The sequence below is a fragment of the Panulirus ornatus genome, chromosome 11 (assembly GCF_036320965.1).
Source record: "Panulirus ornatus isolate Po-2019 chromosome 11, ASM3632096v1, whole genome shotgun sequence".
NCBI lineage: Eukaryota > Metazoa > Arthropoda > Malacostraca > Decapoda > Palinuridae > Panulirus > Panulirus ornatus.
This window is the reverse complement of record NC_092234.1, coordinates 37,419,938-37,445,099: the sequence shown is the minus strand read 5'-3', so window position 1 is coordinate 37,445,099 and position 25,162 is coordinate 37,419,938. Positions and strand designations below refer to the sequence as shown.

At 47.2% G+C, this 25,162-nt stretch overlaps 1 protein-coding gene across 3 annotated transcripts in view; it reads left to right on the top strand.

Annotated features, from left to right (window-relative positions):
• LOC139751410 (uncharacterized) overlaps window positions 1-25,162 on the top strand; it is a 313,203-nt gene that overhangs the window by 144,979 nt on the left and 143,062 nt on the right. For all 3 annotated transcript variants that reach the window (XM_071666799.1, XM_071666798.1, XM_071666797.1), the window contains one exon: window positions 23,248-23,623. In XM_071666799.1, coding sequence (XP_071522900.1) covers window positions 23,606-23,623 — 18 coding nt within the window. In that variant the 5' untranslated portion in view covers window positions 23,248-23,605. The remainder of the gene's footprint in view (window positions 1-23,247; window positions 23,624-25,162) is intronic.

Below are 25,162 nucleotides of genomic sequence, written 5' to 3'. Positions count from 1 at the left end.
ATCAATAACATCAGTACGGCCACTAAACTTCACAAACTTGAGGGTTCTAATCACGTCGCCCTTCCTGCTTTTTCTCTTCCAGTGTTGAGCAAATATGTTGCCACTAACCTTTCCCAGTGCCTCAGCCTCCATGTCCGCGTCACATCTTGGTCTGACCTCTGGTGAACCTCCTGGACGAGACCTGTGTTCCTTCCCTGTGGGAACACTGTCATTCGTGACCTATAATGCCACGTGTTTATCATGCATTTCCTGACCCACTCAGTGTTGAGTGAAAGTCCCGCGTTAAACCATATTCTTGTGAACACCGATCGGGCACGACGCACGTACAGTCCCTGGCGACGTTGCCGTGACCTTCCGCTTGAACCCTAAAGGTCAAGTTCAAGAAGCTTCGTCATCACACCCAAGGGTCGTGCCGACGTGCTCCAGGGCGGCACCGTCGTGTACCAAGGGTCGTACTGCTGTGCGCCAGGGGTGAACACGTCTCCTAGGGTAGTAGGTTCGGGAGTACGTGTACCTCCATGCCACCTTTCCACACACACTTCTGTCATCTGTGTCCCGTGTGACGGACGGCCGTCATCATCAGACTTCCTCCCACCGTCTCCCGTCACCATCAGCTTCTTGAGTACGGTCGGCCTGAACACTACCATCCGTATGATGTAGTTCTACCCTGCGTGTTACAGGGAGTGAGGTTTACACTCGTGTTGCCCCGTCTCATAACACTGTATATATGTACCATGTATATACTCCTCTGTGTGTGTGTGTATATATACACACTTACAGAAGCACAAGCACACATTCGAGACTAAGCCAGGTACCTATTCATCGACCACACCCGAGCCCCAAGGGGAGGATGAGCACCTGGCTTGGGTGTGGGCTGACTGCCGCGCCTAAATTTCGAACCAAGGCGGGCCCTTGCTAACTAAAGGACAGAAACGTGTTGTGCCTGTGTGATAAGACCGTAACCAGTGAGAGACCCACCACTTAGTAAATGATTCTCGGCATAATTTCCAAACAAATATCTTTAACAAATTTGCTTTATTTTTCCTCTGAAATAATCATTACGTGTTATGGAAGTAAAGCAGTTGATGTCATCTATACAGATTTTCAGAAAGTATTCGACAAAATTTCACATCAAAGGTTACGAACCAAAGTGAAGTCACCAGGTATAGATGGCGTTGTACCTCGGTGATTAAGAAACTGTGTGACCGGCTGTACACAAAGACGAGTGATTAATGAACAAGACTTAATGATTACACCTAACATGTGATGTGCCTCAGGTCAGTCCTGGAACCAATCTTCTCGCTTATATATATATATATATATATATATATATATATATATATATATATATATATATATATATATATATATATATATATTATACTTTGTCGCTGTCTCCCGCGTAAGCGAGGTAGAGCAAGAAAACAGACGAAAGAATGGCCCAACCCACTCACATACACATGAATACTGTACACACGCACATATACATACCTACACATTTCAACGTATATATATATATATATATATATATATATATATATATATATATATATATATATGTAAATAATTCATACTTGCTGCCATTATTCATTCCCGTCGCCACACACGAAATGACACCCCCCTGCATTGTAAGGTATCAAAATTCGCGGAACTATACTGAGTTGAGTCATAAATCTACAACAGAAACTGATCGTCTGCAGCATGAAACTGACACTGGAAAAACTAATGGACTGGACTCGTAGGGTACGAATGAATTCTGATATCCATATGTGCAAGACTTTACATGTCGGTAGTGAGGACGACAAGGCATGCTACAATATGAATACTGCTGAGTTGCACGAGAAACAAGAGATAAAGAACGTGAATGCAATAATCTCTGGCGACCTAAACCTTGGGTCACCTTGGTTCCATCATGTTCTGTACCTTGGGTCACCTTGGTTCCATCAGGTTCTGTACCTTGGGTCACCTTGGTTCCATCATGTTCTGTACCTTGGGTCACCTTGGTTCCATCATGTTCTGTACCTTGGGTCACCTTGGTTCCATCAGGTTCAGTCCCTTGGGTCACCTTGGTTCCATCATGTTCTGTACCTTGGGTCACCTTGGTTCCATCAGGTTCAGTCCCTTGGGTCACCTTGGTTCCATCAGGTTCTGTACCTTGGGTCACCTTGGTTCCATCAGGTTCTGTACCTTGGGTCACCTTGGTTCCATCAGGTTCTGTACCTTGGGTCACCTTGGTTCCATCATGTTCTGTACCTTGGGTCACCTTGGTTCCATCATGTTCTGTACCTTGGGTCACCTTGGTTCCATCATGTTCTGTACCTTGGGTCACCTTGGTTCCATCATGTTCTGTACCTTGGGTCACCTTGGTTCCATCAGGTTCAGTCCCTTGGGTCACCTTGGTTCCATCAGGTTCAGTCCCTTGGGTCACCTTGGTTCCATCAGGTTCTGTACCTTGGGTCACCTTGGTTCCATCATGTTCTGTACCTTGGGTCACCTTGGTTCCATCAGGTTCAGTCCCTTGGGTCACCTTGGTTCCATCAGGTTCTGTACCTTGGGTCACCTTGGTTCCATCAGGTTCAGTCCCTTGGGTCACCTTGGTTCCATCATGTTCTGTACCTTGGGTCACCTTGGTTCCATCAGGTTCAGTCCCTTGGGTCACCTTGGTTCCATCAGGTTCAGTCCCTTGGGTCACCTTGGTTCCATCAGGTTCAGTCCCTTGGGTCACCTTGGTTCCATCAGGTTCAGTCCCTTGGGTCACCTTGGTTCCATCAGGTTCTGTACCTTGGGTCACCTTGGTTCCATCAGGTTCAGTCCCTTGGGTCACCTTGGTTCCATCAGGTTCTGTACCTTGGGTCACCTTGGTTCCATCAGGTTCAGTCCCTTGGGTCACCTTGGTTCCATCAGGTTCTGTACCTTGGGTCACCTTGGTTCCATCAGGTTCAGTCCCTTGGGTCACCTTGGTTCCATCAGGTTCTGTACCTTGGGTCACCTTGGTTCCATCAGGTTCAGTCCCTTGGGTCACCTTGGTTCCATCATGTTCTGTACCTTGGGTCACCTTGGTTCCATCAGGTTCTGTACCTTGGGTCACCTTGGTTCCATCAGGTTCTGTACCTTGGGTCACCTTGGTTCCATCATGTTCTGTACCTTGGGTCACCTTGGTTCCATCAGGTTCAGTCCCTTGGGTCACCTTGGTTCCATCAGGTTCAGTCCCTTGGGTCACCTTGGTTCCATCATGTTCTGTACCTTGGGTCACCTTGGTTCCATCATGTTCTGTACCTTGGGTCACCTTGGTTCCATCAGGTTCAGTCCCTTGGGTCACCTTGGTTCCATCATGTTCTGTACCTTGGGTCACCTTGGTTCCATCATGTTCTGTACCTTGGGTCACCTTGGTTCCATCATGTTCTGTACCTTGGGTCACCTTGGTTCCATCATGTTCTGTACCTTGGGTCACCTTGGTTCCATCATGTTCTGTACCTTGGGTCACCTTGGTTCCATCATGTTCTGTACCTTGGGTCACCTTGGTTCCATCATGTTCTGTACCTTGGGTCACCTTGGTTCCATCAGGTTCAGTCCCTTGGGTCACCTTGGTTCCATCAGGTTCAGTCCCTTGGGTCACCTTGGTTCCATCAGGTTCTGTACCTTGGGTCACCTTGGTTCCATCATGTTCTGTACCTTGGGTCACCTTGGTTCCATCATGTTCTGTACCTTGGGTCACCTTGGTTCCATCAGGTTCTGTACCTTGGGTCACCTTGGTTCCATCATGTTCTGTACCTTGGGTCACCTTGGTTCCATCATGTTCTGTACCTTGGGTCACCTTGGTTCCATCAGGTTCAGTCCCTTGGGTCACCTTGGTTCCATCAGGTTCAGTCCCTTGGGTCACCTTGGTTCCATCAGGTTCAGTCCCTTGGGTCACCTTGGTTCCATCAGGTTCAGTCCCTTGGGTCACCTTGGTTCCATCAGGTTCAGTCCCTTGGGTCACCTTGGTTCCATCATGTTCTGTACCTTGGGTCACCTTGGTTCCATCAGGTTCTGTACCTTGGGTCACCTTGGTTCCATCAGGTTCTGTACCTTGGGTCACCTTGGTTCCATCAGGTTCTGTACCTTGGGTCACCTTGGTTCCATCAGGTTCAGTCCCTTGGGTCACCTTGGTTCCATCAGGTTCTGTACCTTGGGTCACCTTGGTTCCATCATGTTCTGTACCTTGGGTCACCTTGGTTCCATCATGTTCTGTACCTTGGGTCACCTTGGTTCCATCAGGTTCTGTACCTTGGGTCACCTTGGTTCCATCAGGTTCAGTCCCTTGGGTCACCTTGGTTCCATCAGGTTCAGTCCCTTGGGTCACCTTGGTTCCATCAGGTTCAGTCCCTTGGGTCACCTTGGTTCCATCAGGTTCAGTCCCTTGGGTCACCTTGGTTCCATCAGGTTCAGTCCCTTGGGTCACCTTGGTTCCATCAGGTTCAGTCCCTTGGGTCACCTTGGTTCCATCAGGTTCAGTCCCTTGGGTCACCTTGGTTCCATCAGGTTCTGTACCTTGGGTCACCTTGGTTCCATCAGGTTCAGTCCCTTGGGTCACCTTGGTTCCATCAGGTTCTGTACCTTGGGTCACCTTGGTTCCATCAGGTTCAGTCCCTTGGGTCACCTTGGTTCCATCAGGTTCAGTCCCTTGGGTCACCTTGGTTCCATCAGGTTCAGTCCCTTGGGTCACCTTGGTTCCATCAGGTTCTGTACCTTGGGTCACCTTGGTTCCATCAGGTTCAGTCCCTTGGGTCACCTTGGTTCCATCAGGTTCAGTCCCTTGGGTCACCTTGGTTCCATCATGTTCTGTACCTTGGGTCACCTTGGTTCCATCAGGTTCTGTACCTTGGGTCACCTTGGTTCCATCATGTTCTGTACCTTGGGTCACCTTGGTTCCATCAGGTTCAGTCCCTTGGGTCACCTTGGTTCCATCATGTTCTGTACCTTGGGTCACCTTGGTTCCATCATGTTCTGTACCTTGGGTCACCTTGGTTCCATCATGTTCTGTACCTTGGGTCACCTTGGTTCCATCAGGTTCAGTCCCTTGGGTCACCTTGGTTCCATCAGGTTCTGTACCTTGGGTCACCTTGGTTCCATCATGTTCTGTACCTTGGGTCACCTTGGTTCCATCATGTTCTGTACCTTGGGTCACCTTGGTTCCATCAGGTTCAGTCCCTTGGGTCACCTTGGTTCCATCAGGTTCAGTCCCTTGGGTCACCTTGGTTCCATCAGGTTCAGTCCCTTGGGTCACCTTGGTTCCATCAGGTTCAGTCCCTTGGGTCACCTTGGTTCCATCATGTTCTGTACCTTGGGTCACCTTGGTTCCATCAGGTTCTGTACCTTGGGTCACCTTGGTTCCATCAGGTTCTGTACCTTGGGTCACCTTGGTTCCATCAGGTTCAGTCCCTTGGGTCACCTTGGTTCCATCATGTTCTGTACCTTGGGTCACCTTGGTTCCATCATGTTCTGTACCTTGGGTCACCTTGGTTCCATCAGGTTCAGTCCCTTGGGTCACCTTGGTTCCATCATGTTCTGTACCTTGGGTCACCTTGGTTCCATCATGTTCTGTACCTTGGGTCACCTTGGTTCCATCAGGTTCAGTCCCTTGGGTCACCTTGGTTCCATCATGTTCTGTACCTTGGGTCACCTTGGTTCCATCAGGTTCTGTACCTTGGGTCACCTTGGTTCCATCAGGTTCAGTCCCTTGGGTCACCTTGGTTCCATCATGTTCTGTACCTTGGGTCACCTTGGTTCCATCAGGTTCAGTCCCTTGGGTCACCTTGGTTCCATCATGTTCTGTACCTTGGGTCACCTTGGTTCCATCATGTTCTGTACCTTGGGTCACCTTGGTTCCATCATGTTCTGTACCTTGGGTCACCTTGGTTCCATCATGTTCTGTACCTTGGGTCACCTTGGTTCCATCATGTTCTGTACCTTGGGTCACCTTGGTTCCATCATGTTCTGTACCTTGGGTCACCTTGGTTCCATCATGTTCTGTACCTTGGGTCACCTTGGTTCCATCAGGTTCAGTCCCTTGGGTCACCTTGGTTCCATCATGTTCTGTACCTTGGGTCACCTTGGTTCCATCATGTTCTGTACCTTGGGTCACCTTGGTTCCATCAGGTTCTGTACCTTGGGTCACCTTGGTTCCATCATGTTCTGTACCTTGGGTCACCTTGGTTCCATCATGTTCTGTACCTTGGGTCACCTTGGTTCCATCATGTTCTGTACCTTGGGTCACCTTGGTTCCATCATGTTCTGTACCTTGGGTCACCTTGGTTCCATCATGTTCTGTACCTTGGGTCACCTTGGTTCCATCATGTTCTGTACCTTGGGTCACCTTGGTTCCATCATGTTCTGTACCTTGGGTCACCTTGGTTCCATCATGTTCTGTACCTTGGGTCACCTTGGTTCCATCAGGTTCAGTCCCTTGGGTCACCTTGGTTCCATCAGGTTCTGTACCTTGGGTCACCTTGGTTCCATCATGTTCTGTACCTTGGGTCACCTTGGTTCCATCAGGTTCAGTCCCTTGGGTCACCTTGGTTCCATCAGGTTCAGTCCCTTGGGTCACCTTGGTTCCATCAGGTTCAGTCCCTTGGGTCACCTTGGTTCCATCATGTTCTGTACCTTGGGTCACCTTGGTTCCATCATGTTCTGTACCTTGGGTCACCTTGGTTCCATCATGTTCTGTACCTTGGGTCACCTTGGTTCCATCATGTTCTGTACCTTGGGTCACCTTGGTTCCATCAGGTTCTGTACCTTGGGTCACCTTGGTTCCATCAGGTTCAGTCCCTTGGGTCACCTTGGTTCCATCAGGTTCAGTCCCTTGGGTCACCTTGGTTCCATCATGTTCTGTACCTTGGGTCACCTTGGTTCCATCATGTTCTGTACCTTGGGTCACCTTGGTTCCATCAGGTTCAGTCCCTTGGGTCACCTTGGTTCCATCAGGTTCTGTACCTTGGGTCACCTTGGTTCCATCAGGTTCAGTCCCTTGGGTCACCTTGGTTCCATCAGGTTCAGTCCCTTGGGTCACCTTGGTTCCATCATGTTCTGTACCTTGGGTCACCTTGGTTCCATCATGTTCTGTACCTTGGGTCACCTTGGTTCCATCATGTTCTGTACCTTGGGTCACCTTGGTTCCATCATGTTCTGTACCTTGGGTCACCTTGGTTCCATCAGGTTCAGTCCCTTGGGTCACCTTGGTTCCATCAGGTTCAGTCCCTTGGGTCACCTTGGTTCCATCATGTTCTGTACCTTGGGTCACCTTGGTTCCATCAGGTTCAGTCCCTTGGGTCACCTTGGTTCCATCAGGTTCAGTCCCTTGGGTCACCTTGGTTCCATCATGTTCTGTACCTTGGGTCACCTTGGTTCCATCATGTTCTGTACCTTGGGTCACCTTGGTTCCATCATGTTCTGTACCTTGGGTCACCTTGGTTCCATCATGTTCTGTACCTTGGGTCACCTTGGTTCCATCAGGTTCTGTACCTTGGGTCACCTTGGTTCCATCAGGTTCAGTCCCTTGGGTCACCTTGGTTCCATCATGTTCTGTACCTTGGGTCACCTTGGTTCCATCAGGTTCTGTACCTTGGGTCACCTTGGTTCCATCAGGTTCTGTACCTTGGGTCACCTTGGTTCCATCAGGTTCTGTACCTTGGGTCACCTTGGTTCCATCAGGTTCAGTCCCTTGGGTCACCTTGGTTCCATCATGTTCTGTACCTTGGGTCACCTTGGTTCCATCAGGTTCAGTCCCTTGGGTCACCTTGGTTCCATCATGTTCTGTACCTTGGGTCACCTTGGTTCCATCATGTTCTGTACCTTGGGTCACCTTGGTTCCATCATGTTCTGTACCTTGGGTCACCTTGGTTCCATCAGGTTCTGTACCTTGGGTCACCTTGGTTCCATCATGTTCTGTACCTTGGGTCACCTTGGTTCCATCAGGTTCAGTCCCTTGGGTCACCTTGGTTCCATCAGGTTCTGTACCTTGGGTCACCTTGGTTCCATCAGGTTCTGTACCTTGGGTCACCTTGGTTCCATCAGGTTCTGTACCTTGGGTCACCTTGGTTCCATCAGGTTCAGTCCCTTGGGTCACCTTGGTTCCATCATGTTCTGTACCTTGGGTCACCTTGGTTCCATCAGGTTCAGTCCCTTGGGTCACCTTGGTTCCATCAGGTTCTGTACCTTGGGTCACCTTGGTTCCATCAGGTTCTGTACCTTGGGTCACCTTGGTTCCATCAGGTTCAGTCCCTTGGGTCACCTTGGTTCCATCATGTTCTGTACCTTGGGTCACCTTGGTTCCATCAGGTTCTGTACCTTGGGTCACCTTGGTTCCATCATGTTCTGTACCTTGGGTCACCTTGGTTCCATCATGTTCTGTACCTTGGGTCACCTTGGTTCCATCATGTTCTGTACCTTGGGTCACCTTGGTTCCATCAGGTTCAGTCCCTTGGGTCACCTTGGTTCCATCATGTTCTGTACCTTGGGTCACCTTGGTTCCATCAGGTTCAGTCCCTTGGGTCACCTTGGTTCCATCAGGTTCAGTCCCTTGGGTCACCTTGGTTCCATCATGTTCTGTACCTTGGGTCACCTTGGTTCCATCATGTTCTGTACCTTGGGTCACCTTGGTTCCATCATGTTCTGTACCTTGGGTCACCTTGGTTCCATCAGGTTCAGTCCCTTGGGTCACCTTGGTTCCATCAGGTTCTGTACCTTGGGTCACCTTGGTTCCATCAGGTTCTGTACCTTGGGTCACCTTGGTTCCATCAGGTTCAGTCCCTTGGGTCACCTTGGTTCCATCAGGTTCAGTCCCTTGGGTCACCTTGGTTCCATCAGGTTCAGTCCCTTGGGTCACCTTGGTTCCATCAGGTTCAGTCCCTTGGGTCACCTTGGTTCCATCAGGTTCAGTCCCTTGGGTCATCTTGGTTCTATCAGGTTCAGTACTTTGGGTCACCTTGGTTCCATCAGGTTCAGTCCCTTGGGTCACCTTGGTTCCATCATGTTCTGTACCTCGGGTCACCTTGGTTCCATCAGGTTCAGTCCCTTGGGTCACCTTGGTTCCATCATGTTCTGTACCTTGGGTCACCTTGGTTCCATCAGGTTCAGTCCCTTGGGTCACCTTGGTTCCATCATGTTCTGTACCTTGGGTCACTTGGTTCCATCATAGGTTCTGTACCTTGGGTCACCTTGGTTCCATCAGGTTCTGTACCTTGGGTCACCTTGGTTCCATCAGGTTCTGTACCTTGGGTCACCTTGGTTCCATCAGGTTCTGTACCTTGGGTCACCTTGGTTTTATCAGGTTCAGTGTTTCACAATGTTTATTTTCTACAGCAACTTTTTTGTTTCACTTGTTTCCTCTTATTACATTTCTTGTGGTTCTAATAGCCTTTGTAAGTAGGAGTTTCATTTCTTTTGGTTTTATCGGTTTATCTGTCATGCTTGGATCGTCCTGGTTTCAATACGTCCTGTAGCTTGTAATTTCTTCATTCCTCTTGGTGCCTTCAGACTGTGTAGCTGTTTGAACTTGATTTCTCACGGCTTCATCAGGTTTTGTAGCTGGTTGAACATGCCTTTCTCTTGGTTCTGCCGATTGCTACTGGTTGTTCCTTGCCACTTTTGGTTCCCTTGAGTTCAGTGGTTGGTTGCACCTGTCTCCACTTACGTCCACTGGTTGGCTATACCTGATTCCACTTAGGTCCACTGGTTGGATATACCTGGTTCCTCTTGGTTCTTAAGGGTTGTTCGTCTAGTTATAACTGATTCCTCTTAGTTCTGGAAGGTTCTGTGGCTAATGTGCTTGCTTACTCTAGGTATTGACTCATGCTTGTTTACTTTAGGTACTGACTCAAGTCCAGTGGTTGGTTGTACCTGATTTCTCTTGATAGTCTCTGGTTCTTAGGCTTAGTTGTAGCTGAATCGTCTTGGTTCTCAACTGTTCTGTAGCTAACTCCAATTCATCTGAACTGGTTCTCAAAGGTTCTGTTCATCGGCAGTTAAAGACACAAAGACTTAATACACTAAGAACTGTGTTGAACTGAAGTGAAAGATCTTGGTGTAATAATCTCTGATGACCAAAAGTTAAGGAAGCAGTAAGTCAAGCAGCATAAAGAAAGGCGATAAAAGTTGGGCTTCATGGGCAGGGCCTTCGAATTCAAGTCTAAGAAACTAATCCTCACTCTGAACAGTTCGCTGGTGAGTCACCATCTTGAATACCGGGTTCAGTTTAGGTCGCCTTACTGAAGGAGAGACGTAGAACGCATGAGGTACGGGGACTCGAGCGACTCACATGATTCTCGGACTGAGAAACATGTCCTATATAAGGGTCCTCTCGACTACCTAAGCTTTTTTAGCCTAAAAAAAAAAAGTTAAGACGTGGTCTAATGTAAGCACTCAAAATCATAATAGACTTCCAGAGTTCTGATCTAAGAAGCTGTCTCAGACAAGATCAGTCTGCCTTCACCCCTAGTTATAGACATACACAAGCTGGCAGGCGTTGTCCTGCCAATGTTAACGTAGGGAATAATTTACCAAAAGAGCAGTTGGAAGTAACACCTTAAACACGTTTAAAAACAAACTTGACTGTTATTTCGCTTTAGATCTACAACTGACTACGTGTGCCTTCGTTGTTAATAATAATAATAATAATAATAAAAATAATAATATTAATAATAATAATAATAATAATAATAATAATAATAATAATAATAATAATAATAATAACAATAATGATAATAATAATGATAATAATATAATGATACTATAATAATGATAAATATTAATAATGATAAATAATAATATAACAATAATAATAATAATAATAATAATAATAATAATAATAATAATAACAAGAAAGAGACAATATGAATAATGATAAAATTATGATACAATAATTTCAGAGGTATTGTTCTTTACTTCGCCTGATTTTCTCTCCACACCTATGTTCAGTGTTCCTGACACCTATGTTCTATGTTCCTGTCGCGTAAGGTGGTCTATGTTCCTGACCTCTTGTGGTGTCACTCAAAGCTTGGAAGAGACCCAGCTGTCAGCTGCAGTTTGCATTCCTTTATGGTTCTGTTGTTGATTGTGTCTGGTACCTTTTGGTTCTCACAGGTTCTTTGGTTGGTTGAACCTAGTTCTTTTTTGGTTTCAAAGCTAGGATTGTCTTAGCTAGCTTTTTTTTTTTTTCTTTGGTTATATCAGACCTTTGTAGTTGGTCCAATATGGTTCTTCTCGGTCCGCTGCAAGAGAATCAGTACACCTAATCTTTAAATATCTAGAAAATAACAGGTCTCTTCATCCCCCTTCTCTGGTATTAAAAGGTTCCCCATTGGTCGTCCCCTGCCACTGTGGTACAAGCTTGGATAATGCAATGCGAGTTTTTCATCATGTCTTGGCCTCATTCAGCTCGTCTTTCGAAACGGTTGCGCTTGTAATCATCGTTCTTGGAACAGACTCGTTATAACTGGTTTTATTCAGCTTATCCTGGTTACTGTTGGCTCTGTCTTAAGGGTTATGAACATTATTCTAAACAATTTGTATTTTCATTTTGCATTTCCTTGTTCATTTTGTTATACATAGTAAGGAAGTTGATAAGCCCTAACTTAGCTCAAAGTGGTTTTCTCTGGTTCTCGATTTTTCTCTTTGTGGAGTTAAAGCAAGGCTATCCTGGTTCTCAGGCACTAACGAAGCTAGGTTATCCGTGTTGTCTCTGGTTATATTATCATCCCACATATAGCGACTAGGTTAGGTTATCATGGTTCTCTCATATTACTAAGCTAGGTTATTGTGGTTCTCCCTAGTTTTATATATACGTCTCACTTGTAGGTGCTGGGCGAGGATATCCTGGTTCTGTAATTACCTCACTCCTTGTTTGTATCACCTTCACACCATGAGACCCGGGTAATGATCATGGACCATGGGAAGGTACTTACGGTAATCACTACTGCTGTGAAGTAACGCATGGACATACCAGCGAAGCTATGGAATTTTCTTCCCTCCTTCGCTTTTCACTCTTCCTCTTACGTATCTTTGAGTCAGACTTACAAACACGGTCGGAGCCCTGATTAGTTTCCTGTTTTACTCTTTTTCGTTTCATCCTAAATGGCCTTGAATCAGGCACATTTTCCCCGTGCCATTTTGGTCAATATCTAAAGAAAAAAACAGTATGTGACGTAAAACATCATAACAACAGGTGACGTAAAGCGGGGACATAGGAGACGTGTAGCGAGGATATAAGAGCAAGTGAATGTTGGCCATGTTAATGGAACAGAGCATTTCTGTGTTTACCAGAACCCAACGTACCCCATCCACTGCGTTCCATGGATTACTGTACATCACTGTGTATTGTCATTATTCTACGGGGTTAAGCAGCATATGCCAGCCAACGTTACATGACACTGAGATGACCAATACAGAAAGATGACTCCCGAAGAATGTCAGTTCTTCCGAGCCTATCACTGGCCTGAACTACAGGACAGTGATACACGATTTACACAAGCTCTTGATGGATTACTATTCTAACCACCAAATGTCTAATACAAATAACATTTAGTTAACAGAGAAACGACCTGAGAGATAATATTGTGGGCTCACCTTCACCTTGCAAACATAATATTTACAACAGACATCTCTTGAGCTCACATACCTCATTCATACAAAGCAATTGCCACAGCAGACAGCAACAAGGTTAACGACACTGGACTGTGAACTTAAGAGGAATCTTTTAGACGAGTCAAAGAAGTTGGACAAGTTCGGGGAGGAAGCCATCTTAACCCAAAGACACAGAGCCCAAGTTTTCACGAGTGATATACAGTGAGCACCTCCGGCAAGGCCTGATGTCTTCCTCTGGCATTTACATGATTGTGATAAGGAAGAATGTCATCAATGTGACGGGCTGGGATGCCTGTCCTTATAGGCCAGGAGACAATGGCTGGGGATATGCACCACCCGTTCCTGGCGGTCGAGTTGCAGAAGCCGTGTCTGGCATGATAAGGCGTCCTCATATCCCTTCCTCTCAGTGGTCAATATTTGGGAAACTGAAACATTAAATCATCTTAACATGAATATATCGCATGCAAGAGCCACAAGGTATCAATGTGAACATAATATGTATCACCTCCACATAATGACAACGAAATAAGAACACATGATACGCAACACCCCCAGTACAAGACAAGCAAGAACACATGATACGCAACACCCCCAGTATAAGACAAGCAAGAATACATGATACGCAACACCCCCAGTATAAGACAAGCAAGAATACATGATACGCAACACCCCCAGTACAAGACGAAGACACAGTGATTTTCAACCCAACACTCAAGTGTTGCGCTCAGTCAACCCAAGCAGGCCAGCCATGGAGAGAAGTGCAGCCGGGTCCTGCCGGCCGGACTGGTGCTTCCAGGGGGGCTCGACCACTTCATTCACATGTTATTTACATTCTCATGTGGCCGTGAGAATGTGGTCAGGCTGACCCACTCCCTCAAGACCCCCCACGTGTCCTCTCATACAAAACCTGTTCGCTGGACACACGCAGGAGGCTCGGGATGGTGTGTGGCATATTTGGTACAGGCTACAGATAGCACACAAGATACACACACGATATTGTACTAGTTCTACATAAGCCATAAGTATCATATCACATGCAGCAGATCACACTCGGCATCAAGCAGACCCGCGGCTACTGAGCCTCACTCCTCCTTACTCCTCGGGGACCTTAAACCTTCTCCCAGACTTGTGAGTCCTCGTCTGCCTCTCAAGTCTTACATATGAATTGACGTGGGAAGGGAAACGCGTACACAGGGGAAATCACATGTGGTTCAGAGAGGTGAAGGCTGAGACAGAGACACTCATGAAATGTTCCTCTCCAAACTTCAGACTTCTGAATCAATCCGGTTTTTGAGTCAAAAACGAAACTGAATGGTTATGTACAAACGGATACGATAATATTACCTCTGTGGATTACTGAAGTTCTGAGCATTCTATATGTCATAATACATGATTATGTCATACTTAACACGAAAGCTATATTACAGTACCTAATATTCACACTAGATCATCTATCAGAAAATATGCACATATACAAAGTGTACCCTCATCATATCATCCAAAAAGGGCCTAATCTAACATTACATTATCTAAAGGGATAATACTCATTGCCAGATGGTTAACAAACTACCCTCTAACTCTTGAAGGAAAAAGACTTACATTCTTCACAACAACACATCTCCTCGTACAGTACACAAGGGTAATTACAGGAGGAACATGTGCAGTCCAGCGTTACGTTGCGCAGAGCAGACACAGGCAAGATCTTACTAAGAGTATATTCGTGATGGCTCTATCATATCTCTGTTTAATGAGCAAAATATCACCAAGTTATATGTTATCTTCACGAGCTATAACAATGATATGTGTTATCTGCATCATCATCAGCAATCCCCAGTGTTTCCTCTTATTCGTTATCGTATTTCATCTGTTCTATCTCTTGCTATCACTCCTATCATGTTCTCTCACTTGCTATCATATTGTCTCTACCTAATTTCTTTCTCGCTATCATACTGCCACTGCCTTCTCTCACTCGTCGTCATACTGTTACTTGCTTCTTTCTTTCTCACTGGTTGTCTTACTGCACTTCCTTCTTTCACTCGTTATGGTAATGCTACTGTCTTCCTTCCCTCTTTAGAATGCTCCCACCGCCTTCTCTAGCTAATCATCATACTGGCACAACCTTTTCTTCTCTCTCAGCCACAGCATTCTTTCACTTATCATCATACTACCACACTGCCTCCCTTCACCCTATAATGCTACCATAGCCATCTTTTCCTCACTATCATCCTGCCTTCAGTCACCCGCTAACATACTGCCACAGCCTTTTATCTCTCACTATCACACTGCCTTCTCCTTCTGTCACTCGCTGTGAATCGGTATGAAAGCTATTTCCTGATGTCTTTTCTTTTTTCGTCAGCACATAAGAGACAGCCAGCAGGTATGTGTGGTCACACAGTGAGCCACAACGATGACATCAGGTAAAATTTGTTGACGGAAGGAAGTATTTCCGGCCTATATCTACACCGACACTGACCCACACTGACCGTCGGCGTCATTCACAGTTCGCATTACGTGTAGCAATCGTCTCTGACTTTCGTTATTGTCCAGGTCTACTGCTGCTGCGAGTAATACCCTGCTGAGGTGGTGACCAAACCCTCAGATGCCTCACTCATCACAAGGGTCTGTCACAGATCTATGTGACTGGTGGTCTGTTGTATGTGGCAGGTGGTCTGTTGTATGTGGTAGGTGGTATGTTGTGTGTAGCTGGTGGTCTACTGTATGTGGCAGGTGGTCTGCTGTATGTGGCAGGAGGTCTGTTGTATATGGCAGGTGGTCTGTTGTGTGAGGCAAGTGGTCTGTTGCATGTGGCAGGTGGTCTGTTGTATGTGGTAGGTGGTATGTTGTGTGTAGCTGGTGGTCTACTGTATGTGGCAGGTGGTCTGCTGTATGTGGCAGGAGGTCTGTTGTATATGGCAGGTGGTCTGTTGTGTGAGGCAAGTGGTCTGTTGTATGTGGCAGGTGGTCTGTTGTACGTGGCTGGTGGTCTGTTGTATGTGGTAGGTGGTATGTTGTATGTAGCTGGTGGTCTACTGTATATGGCTGGTGGTCTGTTGTATGTGGCAGATGGTATGTTGTATGTAGCTGGTGGTCTGTTGTATGTGGCTGGTTTTCTGTTTATGTAGTTGGTGGTCTATTGTATATGGCTGGTGGTCTGTTGTATGTGGTAGGTGGTATGTTGTGTGTAGCTGGTGGTCTATTGTAAGAGGCAGGTTTTCTGTTTATGTAGTTAGTGGTCTATTGTATATGGATGGTGGTCTGTTGTATGTGGTAGGTGGTATGTTGTGTGTAGCTGGTGGCCTACTGTATGTGGCAGGTGGTCTGCTGTATGTGGCAGGAGGTCTGTTGTATATGGCAGGTGGTCTGTTGTATGTGGCAAGTGGTCTGTTGTATTTGGCAGGTGGTCTGTTGTATGAGGCAGGTGGTCTGTTGTGTATGGCAGGTGGTCTGTTGTATGTGGTAGGTGGTCCGTTGTATGTGGCAGGTAGTCTGTTGTATATGGCAGGTGGTCTGTTGTATGTGGCAGGTGGTCTGCTGTATGTGGCAGGAGGTCTGTTGTATATGGCAGGTGGTCTGTTGTATGTGGCAAGTGGTCTGTTGTATGTGGCAGGTGGTCTGTTGTATGTGGCAGGTGGTCTGTTGTATATGGCAGGTGGTCTGTTGTATGTGGTAGGTGGTCCGTTGTATGTGGCAGGTGGTCTGTTGTATGTGGCAGGTGGTCTGTTGTATGTGGTAGGTGGTCCGTTGTATGTGGCAGGAGGTCTGTTGTACGTGGCTGGTGGAAGTAGCTTGTGGGAGGTAGAAGCATGTCGTAGGTAGCAGGATGTAGTAAACATAAACATGTCGTAGGTAGCAGGATGTAGTAAATATAAACATGTCGTAGGTAGCAGGATGTAGTAAATATAAACATGTCGTAGGTAGCAGGATGTAGTAAACATAAACATGTCGTAGGTAGCAGGATGTAGTAAATATAAACATGTCGTAGGTAGCAGGATGTAGTAAATATAAACATGTCGTAGGTAGCAGGATGTAGTAAATATAAACATGTCGTAGGTAGCAGGATGTAGTAAATATAAACATGTCGTAGGTAGCAGGATGTAGTAAACATAAACATGTCGTAGGTAGCAGGATGTAGTAAATATAAACATGTCGTAGGTAGCAGGATGTAGTAAATATAAACATGTCGTAGGTAGCAGGATGTAGTAAATATAGACATGTCGTAGGTAGCAGGATGTAGTAAATATAAACATGTCGTAGGTAGCAAGATGTAGTAAATATAAACATGTCGTAGGTAGCAGGATGTAGTAAATATAAACATGTCGTAGGTAGCAGGATGTAGTAAATATAAACATGTAGGTAGCAGGATGTAGTAAATATAAACATGTCGTAGGTAGCAGGATGTAGTACCTCGAAGTATACCTCAGGAAGCAACATGTAGCTCTGTAAGTATGTCACATACTTCCTAACTGGAACATTTCCCACACCAGAAGGGGAACAAACACTCAGGCATTACTGTCAGCCGGATACACTGACGTACATCAACCAACCTTGAACGCCCCCGTCAATACCCATGTGACAGAAAAACATTTTCCCAGAATCGTGAACATTGCTGCAGGTCGTGACACACTCTGTCACGTCCCACACAGCCAGGTGACCACTCCCTCCCACTCTCTCAAACCGTCTACGAAAAACTACGTCTGCTCCACTCACGGCGCAGCGACACGAGTCGTATTTCTTGCGTCGATATTATCGATGCCCCTGGTGTAGTTTTCTTCTTCTTTGTCATCGAAGTCGTAACTATCGTCGTTGTAAGGGTCGTCAACATGGTCGTATTTGTTACTCGTTGTCCTGTGATGTGTCGTCTCCGAAGTCTTAATAGGTCATCGTTGACGTTACGTGACCATATGTGACGTTACGTGACGTTATGTGACGTTATGTGGGTCGCTGATGTCGTCTTCTGCGTCAGAGTCAAAGTCGTCGTCTTCGTCATGTACATTGTTGCTGTCCAGGACCACGACAGTCCACGTCGTTGTCACCTTCATTCGTCACCTTGAGGTATCGCGTATTTTTTTATATTTTTTCCTCTTGGCTTTATTAATAGAATGTACCGCAGGGAAGACTCGAACCATTGACCCGCAATTGTGGATTCAAATGTATACGGACCTCTCATCCTCCGTCAAGGACAGCAAGGACCGACCAGTCATGTTGGGACAAAACACCCAGTTTGGATGCAGGATCTCCACGCCCGCCCGCACGCCCCAATCTCTCTCTCTCTTACCTAAACTTCAAAATTCGACTCTGTCATTTACCTGCAATGCTCGCGTCTTAGCTGCCTCTCAGCGCAGCTAAGATTGAGGAGCATAAGCTGTCCTTACATAAGCGACCAAGCAAAAACAAGCAGAGCTGTCTCTCGTTACACACGCCAGGACGGGAGGCGAACACAACTTGTTTCCTCCAGGAAGGCCAAGGTCGGCCGTTGGGTAGCTGGGGTGCCAGGGGAGGGGTCTGGGTGGGTATCTGGGGTGCCAGGGGAGGGGTCTTGGTGGGTATCTGGGGTGCCAGGGGAGGGGTCTGGGTAGGTATCTGGAATGCCATGGGAGGGGACTGAACGGGTAGCAGGGGTGCCAGGGGAGGGGTCTGGGTAGGTATCTGGGGTGCCAGGGGAGGGGAATGAGCGGGTAGCAGGGGTGCCAGGGAGTCTAGATAGGCAGCATTATGCCAGGCGGTCTGGATGGGCAACGGGGGTGCAGGGGGTCTGGATGAGCAGCAGGGGTGCCAAGGGAGTTGGCGGCGAGGCAGGTAGCAGGTGCTGGTGGTGGATATACCCGTGGATCGGGTTGCCGGAGGCGTGGGAGTAGACTGGGGAAATAGGTAGGGGGAGGAGGAGGCGCCCCAGGCTGGGGGTTTGGAGGGGAGAGGAGGGAGTAGTGCATGCGACAGATGCAGCACGTCTGGAAGGCTGGAGGGAGTACCTGGGAAGGGAGGCCCGATAACAAGAAGACCTCCTGGCCCCGGACGAGGCTATCTGCTGACGGTAATAGTACCCTACGTTCCTGATCTATAGAGATGGCGACAGGGTAGTAGAGTGGGAGGTTCCTCGAGAGGTGGACCTGTCCCAGGTGGAAGGAGGAGGTCTGGGAGAGCAGGAGGGAGGGAGGGAACCCGTCTGGGATCTGGCCAAGGTCAAAAAAGAGGTCCTTGGTCGGTGGTGGTGTGGCCCCATGTCCTTGTAACCTAGTCGATAATAACACCATCGGGTCTCTGGCGAAAAGCGTATCCCTTGTTCTCAATAAGATTTCATCACGTTAACCCAAGACACAGCCGAAGCATTCCTGATCTGCGGGTAACTTGAAGTTCAGTTAAGAGCGGGGCAAAGTTTAACATCGTAGTGATGATGATGATGATGATGATGATGATGATGATGATGATGATGGAATTTTTTTTTTTTTTTTTTTTACCAAGTGGAATCCTGAAACTCTGGGTCGAGGACTCCAGGTCACACCAGAAAAGACATTCCAATTTCAGCTGCAACGCCAAAATGATGACTTACGGTGCAAAACTACATGGTACGTGGTGAGCTGTGTGGTACGTGGTGAGCTGTGTGGGATGTGGTGAGCTGCTCAGTACGTGGTGAGCTGTGTGGTACTTAGTGAGCTGTGTGGGATGTGGTGAGCAGTGCGATGGTCTGTGTGGGATGTGGTGAGCTGTGTGGTACGTGGTGAGCGGTGTGGAATGCGGTGAACTGTGTGGTACGTGGTGAGCTGTGTGGTACGCGGTTAGCTGTGTGGTACGTGGTGAGCTGTGTGGCACGTGGTGAGCTGTGTGGTATGTGGTGAGCTGTGTGGTATGTGGTGAGCTGTATGATATTGTAGCACCAGCACCCGGGGTAACAGGGAGAGAGGTAACACCTGGGGTAACATGGAGGGAGGTAGCTCCTGGAGTAACAGGGAGGGAGGTAGCACCTGGGGGTAACAGGGAGAGAGGTAACACCTGGGGTAACAGGGAGGGGGGGTAGCACCTGGGGGTAACAGGGAGGTAGGCAGTAAGAGTGAGAGGAATTATGACTGGAGGTAAGAGAGGTACAGCAGCAGTAACAGTAGGCACAGTGGCAGCAGCAGGACCTGGAGCAGTAGCAATAACAGTAGACACAAACAGTGACATCAAAAACGTGATGGATGGATAATACGAGCATGTGGAGGTTTCAGGGAGGGGAAAAACCAGCATAGCATTTATCAACAGCAGAAATAACAGCAGCAGGAACAAGAACAGGAAGAATATTGTGAAAAAGTTCAGTTCAGTTCAGTTCAGTTCAGGCAAACTAGAGCAGCAGCAACATCAGCAGGAAGAAGACTGTGTATGGAAGCAGCGGTAGCACCAACAGGAGGAGGAGGAGGAGGAGGAAGGTGGTGAGTGGCAGGCGGGGCGTGTCAGAGCGACGTGCACCCATGTTTTACCCACACAAGGACTTCCTCCACGACCAATAAAATACACCTGGACAAAATCCCAGGCAACAGGGTCCTCCCCTCGGCTCACTGAGGTCTCCTCCTCACGATTCCCTCTCGCCGACAATATATCAGTCGAGTCTCTGGGGGTAAATATAATTTTTTTCAAGGGCCTTGCACGTCCTGCTCCTCGTATGATTTATACGTGGCAGAGAATATTTGTGTAGGCTGCTACAAGGACGGGGAAGGAGGGTCCTGCTTGTGGTGTTCCCAGCGGTTAGCGGCACACACACACACACACACACACACACACATACATATGTTTATGCGCCATAACATATGAATTAATTTACAAGACTGAGGTACCTACAAGGTTCACCAGCGTGGGTAACCCTCCCCCCAAAGTGTCACGACCTCAGAGTCTATATTTCAATACGATCCAGTTCGATGTCTTCTGTGGATCATGTGAAGCACGTGTGTGGCTGATTTTTGTATATATATATATATATATATATATATATATATATATATATATATATATATATATATTTTTTTTTTTTTTTTTTTTTTTCTACTTTGTCGCTGTCTCCCGCGTTTGCGTCAGGTACCCATTTATCAAGCAGCCCGCAAGGGTTGAGTCCAGAGGCGGAGCCCAGGCCTCTCGTGAGTTGGTCTGTGTAACACTCCTGCTACAGGAGGTATACAATCTGTCTTGTGATACACATATCATTCCTTTCATTGTTTCACTTCATGGAAAATGTCACTATAATGACTGTCTGATATTTCTGTTTTTCATAGCCCACTGCACAAGGGAGAAGAAAAATATTCTTTCGACCTGGAACAAAGGATATTGACGGGGTTGACGTTCACAAAGATATCTGTTGGATTTTCAGGCCTATAATGATATAGATTTTTAGGTTTAAAGGATAAATATTGATACGTTAGTAGATATTACGACTAAAAAATTCGTATTTTGTCTCAACACTGGTGGCATTTGCTTAAACTGTGTGAGATTTGGTGAGGACTGAGACAATTAAAAGTTATTTGTGAATTTACTGGGTTAAGCAGAGGTAGCCTTAGTTACTATACTAAAGAAACAGATGGCGGAGTTCCATCAGGTAAATGATATCAAAACTCATAAACTCCATAAACTATGTGAACAGCTTACTTGTGGCCTCGCCCCCCGCCACCTGAGTGGCCCCGCCTACTGCAGACCTTGAAGAAGTTATATAAATGATGAAAATATGAGGAGTTAAGTAACGCTCAGCGAAGTAACACAAACTGTAGAGCTTTGCTTTATACCTCAGAGGTGCAGGACTGGAAGAGGGAGGCCACGAGGGCAGCTGAACAGTGTGTGAGACTCGACCGTCCGTTCTTGCGGGTCACTCCCGATGGTCAACTGTTGGGCTCTTGTGGTAAAGTGTTCATCCCGCCCCTCCTCACCACGGAGGCTTGACCAGTGACCTCGTGTCCAGTTGACACCGTCGTCTAGTGTCATGTCCGTCGTGTTCCAGTGGTCGTGTGTGTGTGTGTGTGTGTGTGTGTGTGTGTGTGTGTGTGTGTGTGTGTGTGTGTGTGTGTGTGTCTAAAGTCGCTTCCTGGCCCCGGGCATCGGTAATGTCTGCCTAGGTCAGGTTATGGTCTCTGCATTTATGCCGCACTTCTCCAACTCCTGTTGACCCTTGAGAAGCGTTCCTTGCCAGGAAGAGTATCTCTGTCTCATCATAGATGAGGGTTGACAGCTGAATGATGTCTCGTGTGGCTGCTTCATTATAGATGAGGGTTGACAGCAGAATGATGTCTTGTACAGCTGAAGGTAACAACGTCTCCTTGTCTCAGTATACACAACATGGGAAGATAAATCGTAACTGTTAACACACCTTACATCTGGTCTACCTCAAGTTCAACTTTCCCTTTTAAGTAGGGAGTGGCCCTACTCAGCCACGTCAAGCTAGGTAGATCTCCAGGACTCCTAGGCTGTTGGCAGCGGCTGGTGAAGGGCGGGAGGCACTCCCCGCCCGTACTACCAGACGAGACTCCACCAACACCACCATCGTACGTGCCTTCCTCGCTCACCTCCCTCCTGCCAACCCTGCCATGCCTGTCCTTCACTGGATAAGATTTGTTGGACGACCTTTGTTCGTTTATCCACTACACGCGAGTTCGAGTTCAATAAGTGCTTCATCATCATTTTGTTTACTGGTGACGCTGCTGATTTCCTAGAGTTCTGAAGGACCTCTGACATTCAGCGTCAGCCTCTCCTCCACTCCTCCTTCAGCTACGCCTCCGAGAAATTTTTCCCATTTAGCTTCTCCCCACCTCCAAGGTCTGAGTTGACACATCCAATGAACATTATCATCGTCAACTCACTTCTGCTCCATCCCCTCGACTCGTTCATTTGTTAGATCTTATAATATTCTCTCCACCGCGTTCGTCTGTCGATCATCATTTTCGCCTCCGTTGGCGTCTCACGAGATGGATCACGTAACATACATACGGCGGTGCACCTTTTGTGGCTGTCACATTCATCCAACTGGAGTTCCCAGCCTCGGCCCCGCAGCCTGGCCACGGGGCAAGGACACCCGGGCAGACCTTGTTCCAACATTCCTCCTTCCTTCTATTCTCAGAAATTCCCAGTAAACAACAACGTTTCCTCTTAACGTACAAGTGGTTCTGGCGGCCGTCACTTCCTCTGGCCTCACCAGGGGGACGGTAATCTGTCTCAGGGTTGCAGTTAGCGTCCATACACGGTGATACTTCTCACGTTGTTATCAATGTAATACTTGAGTGTACTGATACTGGTATTTCAAAGGTATGACATGGTACTGATAATCATTAGGGCAACATCATTTTGTGATAGAAAATAGTCATAAATAATTGTCTAATCTGTACCTGTATATTCCATCTGTCCCAGCAGCTTGTAGCTATAAAGCAACCATCCCTTCAGTCTGTAACTATTATCTACCTAGCCTTGCAGTTTCTACCTATGATTCATCTGTCCTTCTAGTTTAAAAATATAACCGTCTATCCTTCCAGTCTATAACTGAAATATATCTATCATTCCAGTTTGTAACTGTAATCTATCCCTTCTTCCAGTCTCTTACTATAATCCATTTCTTTTCCAGCGTGTAACTATAAACCATCAAACCTTTTCAGTGTATAGCTACATGTAATCTATCTATCCTTCCAGGTTCCACCCGTGGAAGAAATATGTTGATCGTGTGTGTGAGCAAGTGATGAGTTTCAGTGGACGATAAGGAAACAATATAGCGTACAGGTCAGCTCAGTGCTCAGAATGATGAAAGTGGGACAGCGTAAGGACATTCCGAGGCATTGAATAAGTCACCAGTGTAACCTAATGACGACAGAAAACAGGAAATCCATCGTGATAAACTGTCAAGTGTCGGCAGCGGCCTGACCAGTGTTGAGGCGGCCAGGATCCCGGGCACACGGACCGCCCCACAACCGTCTGGTGCCAGCAGCTCCTCCTGCAGGATCACCACTCGTGCCGGCACTCGTCTAGTCACACCTTCGCCAGGGATTTCAACATGAGGCTCGTTCTTTGGGTAAGTACAAGCTTATGGTTTTCATCTGTGTCTAGAATGTATATGCGCCACGTTCGGAACATTCTGAACTTGAAGGTCAACTTGTTCTCGTCATGCAAAGCTTTCGGATATGCATTTGAGGGTCAACTTATTCTCGCCATCCTGTGTTCGGATTAACACTTGAGGATCAAGTTGTTCTCGCCATGCAAAATGTTCGGATTAACACATGAGGGTCAAGTTGTTCTCGCCATGCAAAATGTTCGGATTAACATTTGAGGTTCGAGTTGTTCTCGTCATGCAGGCTAAACATTTCTAGCAGATCCACTGGCGCGGACATCCAACACTGCATTCGCATGTGACAGTTTTACTTTACATAACAAGTCTTGCAAATGTTCCTTTTTTACTGGTGTGCATCCTTGAGCTAGAGGTACCAATGTTCATCTTCCTCACATACATCCGGTCGTTCTGTGCCCACAAGCAAAACACGTCGACTAAGTCCGTCGGCCTGTACGAGAGACCTTGAGCACGTACACCCACTACCACGGACGAGTTAGGCCAGACATCAGACATGTCAGGCGGCTCACTCATCTCTGCACAGCTCAGTACGAAAAAAAATCTGTAAACTGTTTTTGATAGAAAAATAAATGTGAGAACTATATAGTGTATGTAATTCCAGGACATGAGGACATGCATCATCCGGTTACTAAGCTCAGTGGCTGGTGTGGGTCTGGGGAGATACACTTACACCAGTTCTGCCCAAACCTGTCCCCTCACAACCACACTCACTCTCGGGAGCATACAATAATCCTACACTATTGTGAGCTCAAAACACACCAACGTCCTACGGCGTACGATGCTTAGGACACCACAACATCCTATCGTGTTGTAAGCTAAAGACATAACTAATTTCTATAACAGTGCGAACTGAAGTCAGCAACACTCCTGTTGCGCTGAGATTTAATGACACAGGAAATGGTGTTAGTTTTTTCAGTAGTCTCCCCTGATCTTGAACTGGTGGCACCACAGGTAGTCTCCCCTGATCTTGAACTGGTGGCACCACAGGTAGTCTCCCCTGATCATGAACTGGTGGCACCACTGGTAGTCTCCCCTGATCTTGAACTGGTGGCACAACAGGTAGTCTCCCCTGATCTTGAACTGGTGGCACCACAGGTAGTCTGCCCTGATCATGAACTGGTGGCACCACGGGTAGTCTCCCCTGATCTTGAACTGGTGGCACCACAGGTAGTCTCCCCTGATCTGGAACTGGTGGCACAACAGGTAGTCTCCCCTGATCATGAACTGGTGGCACCAAAGGTAGTCTCCCCTGATCTTGAACTGGTGGCACCACAGGTAGTCTCCCCTGATCATGAACTGGTGGCACCACAGGTAGTCTCCCCTGATCATGAACTGGTGGCACCACAGGTAGTCTCCCCTGGTCTTGAACTGGTGGCACCACAGGTAGTCTTCCCTGATCATGAACTGGTGGCACCACAGGTAGTCTCCCCTGATATTGAACTGGTGGCACAACAGGTAGTCTCCCCTTATCTTGAACTGGTGGCA